Genomic DNA, 13,405 nt, shown 5'->3' with positions numbered 1-13,405 from the left:
CCAAAAAAGGGAATTTGAATTTTCCACTGCCTCCGAAAGCCCCACAAAACCCTGGGATGAGCCTGGGACAGCAGGGAACAGCGGCGCAAAGCCAGGGCCGGCTCAGAGCCATCCCAGCACAACCATCCTTGTGCCATTTGCCTCGGTGACGTCCCCATAGCGCAGCCATGCCGTCAGTGACACCAAATGTCCCCTGGCCCTCCCGACGACCCTGCCCACGGGTCCTGTCCCATACCAGCACCTCCTGCCCCAGCCAACGCGGTGCTGCAGGCACGCAGGAGAGGCCCGAGGCGCTGCCAGAAAAAGCCTCCCAGCGTTAAACGTGGAAAGGACGCAGCGAGGCTGGGGGTGTGCAGAGGGGCTCCGCAGCTCTGCCCGCAGTGAGACACCCTCTCCTTAAAAATGCACCCTCTTGTGCAGGGGGGGTTGGTCCCCACCCCTGTCCCCAGGGATTCGGGAGGCGTGTGCGGGCTGGTGTGCATGCAAGGGGCTGAGTGGGGAGCCCAGCCAGCTCAAACGGCCTTTTTTCACCCAGTTAGCATTTGGCTGGGTCAGTCCCTGAGCTGGCAGAGCTGCGGCTGTGCAGAAACACAAACCTTTGCTCCTGGGTACTCAGCGGGGCTCAGCCCCAGGGTGCGGCATCCTGCCCAGCCACGGGTGCCTCCGTCAGCCCCCACAAGCTCCCGAGAGAACCGTGGGATGGGGGGATAGCCCCGAGGATGCTGCGCTGCCCTCCCGCCGTCCCCACCGACCCCGGTGACACCCACCTCCGCGCCAGCTCTGCGACAGGCGCTGGTGCAGGCTCCGGCTGGCGCTCTTGGCGATGAGCTGGGCCAGGTCCTCGAAGTTGAGGATGAACATGATGACGACGCCGTCCTCGTTCTTCACCGGCACCACGTCCACCAGGCAGCGGAAACACGAGGCTGATGAGCAGAGACAGGCTCAGGGGAGGGCTGCACAAGGGGCTTTGCCTGCCCACCCCCCCAGCACAAAACGCTTTTGGCAGAAAAGTAGTTTTTTAAGCACTTTGGTGGGTGTAATCCCTGCTGAGGGGGAGTGGGGGATTTGGAAGATGATCGGAGCCCTGGAAAGGGTGGTATGTCTGCAGCATCCCAGCTCACACAGATTGCATCTTGATTTTTTTTTTTTTTTTTTGTCCCAGACAGTCATTTATATTAATGTACTTTAGAGCAGCAATTAAAGAGTAGGTAATTAAGAACTCAGAATGTCCCAGGTAGTGGTTTAACCTCGTTAAGCATGCTGCTTGTAATCACACTGTAGCTAATTGCCCTGCAATTGCCAGGCAGTTTTTGGGGACTGAATTCAGCCATCTCGTATCCTGGATGTGGGCAATGGGGGTGAGCCCAACTGCGTGCCCTGACCCGACCCCAGGCAGCAGGAGGTGGTGGGATCGGTGGGATGGTCCCCAAGGACATCCCCTAAAGGCACTGGCGTGGAGTGGTCAGGCACAGCCTCGTCTCACTCCTGCATTGGGGAAACTGAGGCACAGGGAGGCACAAGGACTGGCTCGGTGTCCTGGGAGTGAGGTGGGCTGCGGGGGGGGGGACCCTGAACTCAGCCATATAGATTTGACTGTTGGATGCCAGCTCGACTCCGTGGCTCTGCTTGTGCTGGCAGCCGGGCACCAGTTTGCCATTAGGGGCACCCAAAAATACCTGCAGGCCTTTCCCAAAGCAGCAAGTGGAGGATACAGGGTGGGGGTTCCCACCTCCCTTGCCAGTTTTATTCCCCTCAGATCTTTAAAAAACCCTACCCAAAGTTATAACCACTGTGGGTCCCTTCCTTGAGCTGTCTCCTGTTGCTTTGGCACTGGTGGGAGCGGAGCGGAAGCCCCTGGCAAAATCCCCTGAATCCCCCCTTGGGCTCCTACCCCAAACCTCCGAGAAACAATGGAGCAACAGGTACCACTGCCCAGCCGGTACAGAGCAAAGCAACCTCCTTCCACAGCAGTTTTTGCTGGGAGTGGATTCCTGATCTCGCCTTCCCCCTGTGCTCTGACTTCCAGGGGTTAGTGGATCGGGCAGGGATGTGCTGCCCGCCTGATCCAGTGCTCTCCCACTCTTGCCGTGGCCAAGCTCTGGCCGGGAGGGAGATGTCGGCCTTTCTGCATATAATTTTAAGGAGCTCAGGGCCTCCCGTAATCAGGAGCAGATGGCCAGCATCGGGCAACTTCAAAATCTGCCGTGACGTCAGGGATGTACACATACACAGACACACACACACATGCACAAGAACGGGAAAGAAATGGATACGGCGAAATCCGTTTAAAGGGCCTGGCAGCTGGGATTCTTTCTTTCTTTATTTATTTCATCGTTCACCACAGGGAAAGGAAATCCACTTAAATGTGTGAGCTGGGGAGGAGGTGTGGGGCGGGATTTTCAGCAGATAAAGCTGTTTCGACGGGATGCACGGGCACGCTGTGGGCTGCCTGCGTGTGGAGCCAGCAGGGACGGAAAGAAATGAGCCCTTTTCCCTCCCTTCCTCAGGAAATGTAGAGATCTAAAAGGTGAGCGGTGTCGTTTAGGCGATGCCGAGTGGGTGAGGTGTCCTGCGTGGTGCCAAGGTGGCACGTGCCCGGCGGGATGATGCGGTGCCATCCCTGGATGCTGTGTGCAGGGGGTGTTCACGTGTGTGCCCGCTCGCCTGCGTGTGGGATGCCCAGCGGCATCAGATGCTTTCTCCTTCCGTGTGTCATAAAACGAGTTGTTTTTTTTTTTCCCCACAGGTGATTCTGAAGCATCACCAACCTCCTTGGGACCCGCAGCCCAGCAGGGTTCATTGCCATGGGCATCAGCTCCATGCTTCCCCCCTGGACTGGGAATCTTGATCCTGGCTCACAAGCTCTGCCCTCCCGCATCCCTTTCACTGCTTCACTTTTCCTTAAGCTCCTCTGTGGTGGTGGGAGGGGATGGCTTTGAGCTGTTCTCCTGGCAGCTGGATCCTGGCAGGCCCTATTAACCCTGGAGAGGGTTAATTCCATGGCCAGCGCTGAACAGCTGAAAACTGGGCCCAGTTACATCCAGTTGGAGGGATATAAGGAGCAGCTGGGAGGTGGCTGGGGCTGGGTTTGGGAGGCAGCTGGTGCCTGGTTTGATCCTGCAAATGTGGGAGGTGTTGAGCCTGAGCAGCCCTGGCTGATGCTGCTGCCAGCCCCCATGCTGATCCCTTCTTAAATTAAATAGACTATTTCTGTTGGAAGGGACCTACAATGATCATCTAGTGTAACTGCCTGACCCCAGTTCAGGGATGACCAGAAGTTAGTTGGGTGTGAAATGCTTCAAAACCAGCGGAATCACCCCAAAAGTGGCCCTGCCAGGCACAGCCCTGCATGCCAAGAGCTCGCTGCCTGGCTCAGACCTGCACCCCATTGCATGGACGGCGTCAAGGGGACGATGGAGCATCGGGGCCAGGGGCGGGAGCAGCAGGTTCCTTTAAGCCTGGCCCAAAGCCAGGGCAGTTCCCCAGGATTTGGGGTCTCTGTGATTTGGGGTACTCCCAGCTCCGCAAAGAGGCTACAGCTGGGAGACCCCTGGCACCCTCTGCCCTGATTTGGTTTCCCTGTGGTGAGCCTGCCCATCCTTCCCCCCAAAACCCAGGCACCCCAGACCTGCAGCAGTGCCAGTGGGCTGAGCCAGCCCCGGGGGGGACCCCAGCCCTGCGCTCCCGTCCTCGTTCCTCGATCGACTGTCGCCATCCATCTGCCCGTCTCTTCCCTTCAGCTGTTCAGCTAATCTGTCTCCATCCATCTAATTTTATCCAGCCGCCAAATGATCTCTCAGAGGAGCCCCGGGGGCATTCACAACCTGCCTGCGCCCCGTGGCCACCGCCGTGGGGCTGCCTGCGCGCCCGTCTGGGGCGAAACCCAGCCCAGGGGCTGCGGAGAGGGCTCGGCAGGAGGGATGCGACGTGGATGGTGTTTCGGAGGGTCCCACACCCAATGCGACGGGTTTGCATGGGCTGGGAAAAACAGCTCATTCCCTAAAACCCTGGGCTGGGTTTGAGCTTCCCAGCACCCGGCCCACCCTCCCCCAAGCCGAGCGCTCACAGGTTTGTGCTTTCTGACCCATGTTGTCTTCTGACCTTCGTAAAAGCGAGCACTTAATAACATCAAAAATGTCATCATCGGGGGCCCTCCCTCCCGAGCCCTCTTATCCTCCACAGCCGCCAGTGGTTAATGCATTTGTCAGTATCATCAGTATTAAACTAATCAACAGGACACGGGGGTTTCCGAGAGCCGGACACAAACCAGTATTGTTATGAATATTAAAAAAGCAAGCTATTAATCTGCCCTCGCAGCTCTTACCGAGTCCTTCCCTCCCCCCAGCTGGGAGATTTAATCTGCAGGGTCTCATGGCAGAGTGGCTAAATCTATAGTGGTATTATATAACGGAGTGGAGGAGAGGGGCTGGGAAGGGCACGGAGGGGACAGGGACAAGGATGGGGATGGAGCCATGCCCCGGGGCTGGCTGGCACGCCCAGGGAGATGCTCCGGAGGGCTGAGCCTTGCTCCAGTCCAGGGATAAATCAGCGTCGGGGCTGGGTAGAAACTTCAAAGGGAAGAGCAGATTGCTGGAAGGCCCTAAAGCAAATCCTCGAGGCGGGATGGAAAATGATGGAGGGGGGGGGCTGAGGCGGTGGGAGATGGGTCTCCCTTGGGGTCTGGGGTGAGCGATGGGTGCTGGGGAGCCCCCGCACCCCAGTCTGTGTCCCCCTGTGCCGGGAGGGGATGTGCACCGCAGGGTCTGCACTGGCCCCTCTCCCCACATCTAAACGGGGCATTGGGAGACTGAAACCCGCTGTGACACCAGACCAGCGAAAATGCTCCTTGCAGCAACCCCCGAACTGCTAAAATGACCTTATTAAGTAACAGCGGCGGGAAGGAGGTTGCCCCTGTGCGATGACGAATAGCAGGGATTTCTGCGCTTGGTGTGGAGCTCGCTGGTCAGAAGCAGCAGTAGAAGGGGAAAACCAGGAGGGTCGACAGACCGAGGGTACCCACAGACAACGTGCCCATGAGGAGGATGCCTCCAAGCCCAGTGGGATGTTCTGGGGTGCAGGTGGGGGGAATGCTCTGATCGCCAGCAGCCAAAAAGTGTCCTGGATCAATACAGGACGTTGGCAAAATGCAGCTTAACCTCCGTGGCAAGCGAAGCGAGTGGCCGCATCCAGGCCCACGGTCCTTCCCTCGCTAAATCCCCACCGGCCGCAGGAATTATTCCAGCTTAGCGCGGGACTGTGCGGCCAAAGCTGCAGTGCTGACAGCGTTTCCCAGGACTGTCCGAGCCATCCCAAGGGCCCTGTCCCCATGGCACACGGGGCCACCTCCCACTGGGAATGCAACAGCCGGTGAGGATGGGAATGGAGGGTTTGGGGTGGGAACTGGGGGCTCTGCCAGGGCAAGGATTTCAGGAAAAAGCCTCCCGGGAAACATCCCTGGGGGTGCTGGGGGTCCCTCTGTTCATGGGACATCTGGTCCGAGCACAAAGCATCCGAGGAACAGCAGAGGATGGAAAACCTGTCTCTTCCAGCCTTGTCCTCTGACCATGCCATCCCCGGGGCAGAGCTGGAGCAACAGAGGTGGCTGGAGCTGCAGCACAGCCGTGCCAGGGATGGCAGAATCAGCCCCACAGCACGGGATCTCCGGGGCCAGAGCGTTTGCCATTGCAAGGCAGGATGTTTATAAGTCCCCATCTGGAGTGGGGCCATGATGTCTGTCCCTTTCCCGAGGTCACAGCCTGGCTCTGCCAAGCCCAACCCTTAAAGAAACACAAAGCAAATGGCCCCAGCTTGGCTTAAACCCCACGTTTTTTACAAGCAGAGCTCAAGTTGGGGTTGGGGTTTTATCAGCTGGCTGTGCCTCCTTGCTTTTCTGCCACCTGGGAGGTCCCCTCCATCCTGCTTTGTCCCCAAACACAAAGCAAATGGCCCCAGCTTGGCTTAAACCCCATGTTTTTTACAAGCAGAGCTCAAGTTGGGGTTGGGGTTTTATCAGCTGGCTGTGCCTCCTTGCTTTTCTGCCACCTGGGAGGTCCCCTCCATCCTGCTTTGTCCCCCCATGGGGCAGCAGCACCTGCCCCCAGCCCTGATGGTGCCAGGATCCGGCAGCTGCCGGTGGGATTTGCCCTCTTGATTTCAGTGAGCCCGCTGGGCACGTCACACGTTGCTGTTTATAAAGCTGCACGGAGGAACCTTGGCCGGATCATCCCCACCTGCCTTAGCCAGGGCTTCCTGGCAGGTGGCTGCTGGAGAGGTGGCTGCTATGCTATGGATGTGCCCTGGGCTGGGGACAGAGGGGACATGTCACACGAGTCCCCCTGTCTCCTTTGGGTGTGGTGACACTCCGCAACCCACGCCTGCCTGGCTGCCAGCCCTGCAGCTGCCTGCTCAGGCACCCTGTGGGGAGCTGCGAGGGGACATCCTGGGTGACACCGGGTGCCCCAATCGCTCCTGTCACCTCCCTCCTCCTCCTGGAGCTCCCCGGGGGAAATCCCATTTTACAGCACCAGTGTAACGAGTTTGCCAGGCTGATCTGGTCCCTAATCCCTGGTCCCAGGGGACCGGCACAAACTGCTGCTGCTGGCGGGACAAGCTGTGGGCTCTGCCCGGGGAGGGGACCGGGATGAAGGGGCTGGGGTTGCAGGCGATGGCTGCCCCACCAGCTGCTCGGGCTGTCTCGGCCCTGCATCTCCCCTTTCATATTCATAAACATCCCATTCACACAGATTAACGGCGAAGCGCTGGGGCACGGCCAGCTGCTGCCGTTCGGGCCATGCCAGCACCGTGGTGCCCAGCACCTGTGGCCACCAGCCCCCCTCTGGGGACCCTGGGGGCTCTCGCCGGTGGCTTCACTGTGAAGCACATCGCCCTTGGAGGGGGAAAAATCCCAAGCCTGGGTGCAGCTCAGCCCTGCCAGCCCCTCGCTGCTGTCCCCAGGGGATGCTGGAGGGAGCTTGGCTCAGCCCTGGACACGGTGGGGGAGTGTGGCCCCGGGGCTGGTGGCCATGGCTGCTCCTTGCCCCGGCAGAGCCTGATCCTGTAATGACCCCCCCTGGCTGGGGCAGCCCCAGCTGTGCAGCATCTTGTAAGGAAATTAACTTTTCACTGATCTACCGGCTTTGAGTGGGGGATTAGTGCCCAAACGCGCCACGGCCGGGCTCTCCCCTCTTTCCAAGGCTTTTTTTGGGCTCCCATGGCAGGGAGGGACAATGTCCCATGCTGGGTTGGTCCCATCTTCCCCCAACTGGGCTTGGTTCCTGGCTTCATTTCGGCTGCCCAGAGCTGGGCTCACTATCAGCATCCATGGCTCCTTTTATAATTAGCTAATGACAGCATGGGTGTCCCCAGGGACATGCATCACCCCATCATACAGCATCCTGCCTGTGCACGGGCAGAGCCACCTGCCCGGGCACCCATGGGTGCTCCCCTTCCCACCTACCTCCACCCATGCCGCCCTGGCCTTGCTGGGGGGCTCCAACAGGCAGATTTGGGATCTAATATTGTCACTGGCAACCAGAAAAGCGAGGAAACAACCCCGCGAGCTGCAGAGCCAGGAGTACCGCAGTAATAAACAGCAGGTCGAGGCTGGAGATTGGTGCTGCCAGTATGAAAAGGAGGACAGACGGGTTCGGAGCCTCCGCCGGCTAATTAAGCAGCAGCTCCCTATAATGCAAAGGCCTTTTCTTTGCCGATAAGACCCATTTATAATGGGCTGAGCAGTTGCAGGCTGAGTGCTGGGGGGAAACAATTGGAAAGCATATTGCTGGTGGGGCTGGGTTTTAAAAATAGACATGAAGGGCTTGCTTCTGGGCTTTTTTTTTTTCCCCCTTTTTTTTTTTTTTAATAAAATAGAGAAGAAAGCAGCTCAGAGCTGCGCCAAGAGTTTCCCATGGCCTAGAGAAAGAGCAAGTCTTTGAGAAGAGAACCGAGCATCCCGCGAGCCTGGTGGGAACGCTTCAAAGTGGGGAGGACGGTGTTGGATCCAGCTCCCAGCCAAGCCGTGCCTGGGGAGGGGCATGGGGAAACTATCCTGAGTGGGGAGGAACAGGGCTGCACACGCTGTCCTTGCCATGGCCACGCGTTGGTGTTGGGATGGGAGCAGGGGGACAGCATGTGCCCGCTTCTCCTCGTGCCTCCCGGGCTGCGCTGGGCTCCAGCCAGCCCCCTGCAAACCGCGGCGGCCAAGGGGGCACCTGCAGCCCAGCCCTGGCACCGCTCGCTGGCCCCGCTTCCCCCGGGACTGACCCCCCGGGGAAAAGCCTCCACCGGGTCCCTTCAGTGAGGATGGGAAGAAAATGATATGGGAAATGCAGCTGGGGAGCGGCCCGATCCTGTCACCTCACTGGGTCCAGCCCCGCCAGGTTAACCGTGCGGGTTAACAGGAAGAGGTGCTGCCAGCGGATAATTCCCGGGGCTGATACGCCGGCACCTGGATGCCAGCCCGGGAGATAGGGTCTGGGAGGGAGGCCAGGACACCCGGGTCTCAGCCCCGGAGATAGTGTGCCGGGCTGGGAGCCAGGACTCCTGCCTTCTCCTTCCCTTCACTTCCAGTTGTTTCTCCTCCATCCTGCTGCCCAGGGAGCTGCCAACGGCGGGGTGCAGCCCCTTGCTCAGGCCAATCAATACCATCTAAAGCCATGGGAAACCCCAGCGGGTTGAAAAAAGGAAATACTTAATATTTTTAACATCTAGTGAGCACCCAATATGCATTCCTCCCACCCCTGGGAGCCCTGACTGCTGCTGGTTTGCAGCATCAAGAACTAAATATTTATTTAACTTCCTGCAGTATTAGAACTAATCACTAGTATTTTCCAACAAAGCTTCATTTTCATCTTAACATAATTCCATCTGTGCACGCACAGCCGCATCCTGCTCACTGGAAAGGCAGCTCCGAGGCCATTGGCTGCACCCACTTTTGGCAGAGACGGGGGGTCTGTCTCATCTCATCTTGGAGCACAGACCGGGAAACCGGTGTCCCTGCCTGGCTCCTCCGTGGGCTTCCCACGGGATCCTCATTCACGACACAGGGATGCCACAAGCAATGCCATTGCTTGCCCTGGGAGATCTGAGCCATCACCAAGGGCTCGCAAACAACCTGATTCCCAAATAATCTGGCAAAAACTTCCATTACTCGAGGTCCCAACGCCCCCAGTGCCCCAACACAGCAGAGACGGCTCCATCCTGCTGGGATCCACCTTGGACTCGCCCTCAGCAAAGCCCCGGGCCTGGGTACAATCCTGATACCCCGGTAGCATCACACCCCCTTCGCCTCCCAGCACCAGCTTCAGACACTCCGAATCCCAGGCAGGTGATGCCTCCCACCACCGAATCACCCCCAAAAGTGACTCTTACTGTCTTTGCGGTAGTAGAGGATCTCGAGCTTGCACTCCTCGGAGCCGAGCAGGGCCTGGGTGAGCTGCGCGATGGAGCTTTTGGTGGTGTCGGGGCCGGTGAGGAAGTCGCAGGTGCAGGGTCGCTGCATCACCTCGACGCGGGAGTAGCCGAACATCTCGCAGAAGCCGTCGTTGCAGTAGATGATGGCGCAGTTCTCCATCTGGGCGTTGGCGATGAGGAACTTGCGGTCTGGGGTGGGGTGGGGGGGGGGGGAAGGCAGGAGAGCACGAGGCTTAGCGGGGTGGTGGGGACCCGCAGGGATGGGGGACAGCCTAGGTGTGTGTGTGGGGGGGGGTGCTTGGGGTTTGTGATGCCACCCACCGTGGGGCTTGTGCAGGGACGGGCTCCCCAGGGACACGGGTGACAGGTCTGGGGGGAGGATGGCTGGCACCAGCCCACAGCACCCTGGGTGCTGCCCTGTTCTTCAGAGAGAAAAAATTCCCCCAATTTCATGTGACTTGGTGACCATGGGGACAGGGGGACCGGAAGGGGGGGGCCCTGTAAAGGCCATTTTTGCTGGGGTGGGCCAACTTGTGCAGCATCAACGTCTCACCGCTCGCATGTGGGGACTCGCTGCTGTTTAATACATGGGCAATCTGTCCCCGACCAGCACTGTAGGCAGAGGGAAGAGCTGCAGCATCCACCCCTCCCCAGCAACTTATCAGGGACCTGCGTTATCTTGGAGACTTCCCACCCTCGCTCAGATTTGACTGAAGTCAGGCAAGGGGCGAGAGGAGGAGTGAGCGTGAGGCTTGGCTTTGTGGGAAGCCGGGTGAAACCCATCACGCTAATGATTCTCCTAATGTTTTATGGGATAATTGTGCCTTCAGGCTGAATCTGAAATCCAGACACTGCTGGGTTGCGTGATCCCTGTGCTCAAGAAGAAAAGGGCTCAGGTGGAAGAGAGGGGAAACTGAGGCAGGGAGTGGCGCTGCAGCCACCTGGGCTGCCCAGACCATATCATCCAGCCCAGATGGAGCCACTTCTGTCCTTATCCTGGGGGAGACCCAGCCTAGAGCTTTGATTTGGTTTGATTTTTTTTATTTTTTTCAAGGAGCTCGGGGGAGGTGCTGGGCTGGGGAGAATCCTCTCTGGGACAGGTTTGCTGGGATGTGACAGGGGGCTGCAGATGCTGATGTGACGGCGCTGTGCCCTGCCCAGCAGCATCTCCCTCAGCGTTTGGCATCGGCTCCCGGCTGGAGCCGGAGGCAGGTCAGAGCAGAGGGTCCGTTTGGAGGCTGCCTCCCAGCCCAATTAATCTCCTGGATTACCCAGGAATGGCATCTGCAGCCGGCGTGCTCCAGAGCCCTGCTGTGCTCCAGCCTCGCAGGGAATTTCACCCAAAAGCAGGAGAAACCTCCGCACGGCTGCGGCACCCAGCGCCGGGACCCGGTGGGGTGGGGAGACCCCTTCCCCACAACATCGGGGCTCTCCCTGATGTCACCTGCAGAGTCTCAGCTCTGAAGGATGCCTCCCAGTCAAACCAGTGCCCCCAGGAATGCCGCACCGAGGTCTCCTGCTTCATCCCACCCTGTGACAGCCCTTGGTGGCCCTTTGCGGGGGACTCCCACCCCAGCACCTTTCCCTCCCATGCAGGGCTGACGCTGGCGCCGGTGCCGCAAACAGCACAAACCATCACGGCCAAATGTTTCCCAGTTCCCTCTTCCCCATCCTTCTCTATCCGAATTGCTCTGTCAGCTGGAAAGCAGCAGAGGGAGGGGACCTTCCCCTGAAGCCCCGCTCCTGGGGCGCGCTCCCCACCTGGGATGAACGTTTCCCCATCCAGTGCCGGCCCCGGGGGCCGGATCCAGGCTGGGCTGGCGCAGGATGGGATTTACAGGGCTGGCAGGGTGCCGGAGCAAGCCGTGCGGAGCGCAGGGGATGTGACCAAGGCCGGGCTGGGAAGGAGCTGCAGAGCCAGGTCTTCTTGGGGGTATTTTCCCCCCAGATTTGCTTTCTGCCCTGACCTCACCTGCAGATTCCCCCTCGTCATGCAATACCGGGGCTCTGCACTGGTGCTGGGAGGGAAGAGTTGGGCCCCTCTGGTTCTGGTGGGGACTCACCGGGTGCAGCTGCACCCATGGGAGCTGCGGGGGGGGTGGGTGTAAAGGCACCCACAAGCAGGAGAGGCCGCGGGTGACAGTGACAGCGATGTGACCGGGGGGGGGGGGGGGGGGGGGGGAGCCCAGGGGGGGCTGGTTTGGTGTCTCCTAACACCTGTCACGCCACGAAGCTGCCGCGGGGGAGCGCGGGGCAACGTTTCGGCAGAACCCAGCTGGTGCCCGCCATGGCTGGCAGAGCGCAGGCAGGGACGAGGGGGCCTGGCCGCTTCCCCGCTGGCACGCTTCGCTGCGTGCCCCCGCTGCTCCCCAGCCGCCGCTTCCCAGCGGGGACTGATAGGAACCAGGGACAGTTTTTCTCGCTTCCCGTCCCCGGGGTCACGTCACTCACTGCCAGGGCAGGCAGCGCAGATCTGGCAGGGATGGCAGCGCCGGGGACGTTTGCCCACCCGGCAAACTCGGACACCGGAGAAAAACCACAGCGAGGTGGGGAGCGAACAGCCCCAGCACCCCACAGCATCCCCCCGGCACAGCCCTTGGGGTGACCCCCGTCCTCTGTCCCCCCTCCCCTTGTCCCTGGCTGTGTGTGTGTGTGTGGGGGGGGGGACAGTCCCATCAGGGTGCTCAACCAGCCTCCTCCCCACAGCCCCCGCCCAGCCGCACGCAAACCCCAGCGCTCCCCGATGCGCACAAACTCTTCGCTATATTTGACATCAAAAACCAGCCCAAAAATTCATATAAAGGGATTACTCCAAGCAACAGCAAATGGCAACATTTCACCAGGGACGGCTGCCTCCGAGCAGCGCGGAGTCGAAGGCAAACAGGCAGCGAGCCCGTCTGTGCTGGCGTACACCCCTCACCCCCAGCCCTGCCAGCCGGGACCCCCTCCCCACCACCCCAGGGACCCCCTCCCAGCCCGGGGACTGGGGGGGGGGTGGGGGGTGCGCGGTGTCCTCAGCCCCCGGGGGACCACCGGGTTGGGACCGCTCGTCCCTCTTGTGTCACCCTGTCTATAAATACCCGCGGGGACACTGCCTGGTTGTCGCCCACCCCCTCTTCCCCCAGCCCCCCCGCCCCAGGAGCTCACAGGGGTGCCTTCATGTCCCCGGGGACACCCTGTGGGTGGCCCCACTCTCGCCTGTTCCCCTCCTCTGCTCCCCGCTGTGCCCCGAAGTTGGGGGGGAAGGGGGGGGGGGGGGTGCCGCCCGCAGCCGCGGGGGGGAGCGGGAGCGGGGCCGGGGGTGCGGTACTCACTTTGCCCTTCAAATTTGCGGATGATGGTGTCCAGGTAGGTGTTTTGGGGGGCCACATGGCCCCGGCGGACCGGCATCGCTCCGACACCTTGAGCGCCCCGGGAGCGGAGGAACTTCCCGCGGGGGAGGCGGGGAGCGCGGCCCGGCCCCGGAGCGGCTCGGTACGGCCCGGCACGGCGCGGCCCCGCTCCGCCTCACCCCAGGGCTGGCCGAGCTCTGGAGCCGAGCCGGCCCGGGGCTCCCATGCTCCCGGTGGCCGGAAGGGGGAACCCCTCCGCCCGCCCTGCCGCGCCCGGCTCCGGGCGGGGGCGGCCGGGGAGGATGAGGATGATGGAGGGGGGGGGGGGGGGGGGAAGGAGGGGGGAAGGGGGGGAGGACCCGCTTGAAAGGGGGAGAAAATAATAGAATAAAATAATAAGAGGAGAAATCCCCAAAGTGCTTAGTCACCGCTGCCCCGGCTCGCCGGAGGCTCCGGGGGAGCTGTCAGCATCACCAGCGGCTGGGGGGGCAGCTGCACCCCCCGCCCGCGCCCCCCCCGCGGGTCTCCTCGGTCCCCCCCCCCCCCCGGCATCCCGCGGCCCCCCGCACGGCACCGGCCCCGCAGCCGGGGGGTGCTCCGGGGCGAGCGCGGGGTGGGGGGAGCAGGTGGGTGCTGGGGGTGCTGGAGGTGGGGTCCCGGGG

The 13,405-nt window shown here is 60.9% G+C and overlaps 1 protein-coding gene across 4 annotated transcripts in view; it reads right to left on the bottom strand.

Annotated features, from left to right (window-relative positions):
* KCNH6 (potassium voltage-gated channel subfamily H member 6) overlaps positions 1–12,996 on the bottom strand; it is a 33,799-nt gene extending 20,803 nt beyond the window's left edge. For 2 of the 4 annotated variants that reach the window (XM_042787313.1, XM_042787314.1), the window contains exons 1-3: positions 12,726–12,994; positions 9,370–9,600; positions 768–923 (exon numbers count right to left, since the gene is read on the bottom strand). In XM_042787313.1, the coding sequence (XP_042643247.1) occupies positions 768–923; positions 9,370–9,600; positions 12,726–12,801 (463 nt within the window). In that variant the 5' untranslated portion in view covers positions 12,802–12,994. Of the gene's footprint in view, positions 1–767; positions 924–9,369; positions 9,601–12,725 lie in introns of all 4 variants that reach the window. The other 2 variants (XM_042787312.1, XM_042787311.1) reach the window with 2 other exon arrangements.
* Between the last annotated feature and the right edge of the window lie 409 nt (positions 12,997–13,405).

The sequence above is a fragment of the Tyto alba genome, unplaced genomic scaffold (assembly GCF_018691265.1).
Source record: "Tyto alba isolate M040663 unplaced genomic scaffold, T.alba_DEE_v4.0 Super-Scaffold_12, whole genome shotgun sequence".
In the NCBI taxonomy this organism is placed as follows: domain Eukaryota; kingdom Metazoa; phylum Chordata; class Aves; order Strigiformes; family Tytonidae; genus Tyto; species Tyto alba.
Note: the sequence above shows the minus strand (reverse complement) of the source record. Positions and strands in the feature narration are given on the sequence as shown.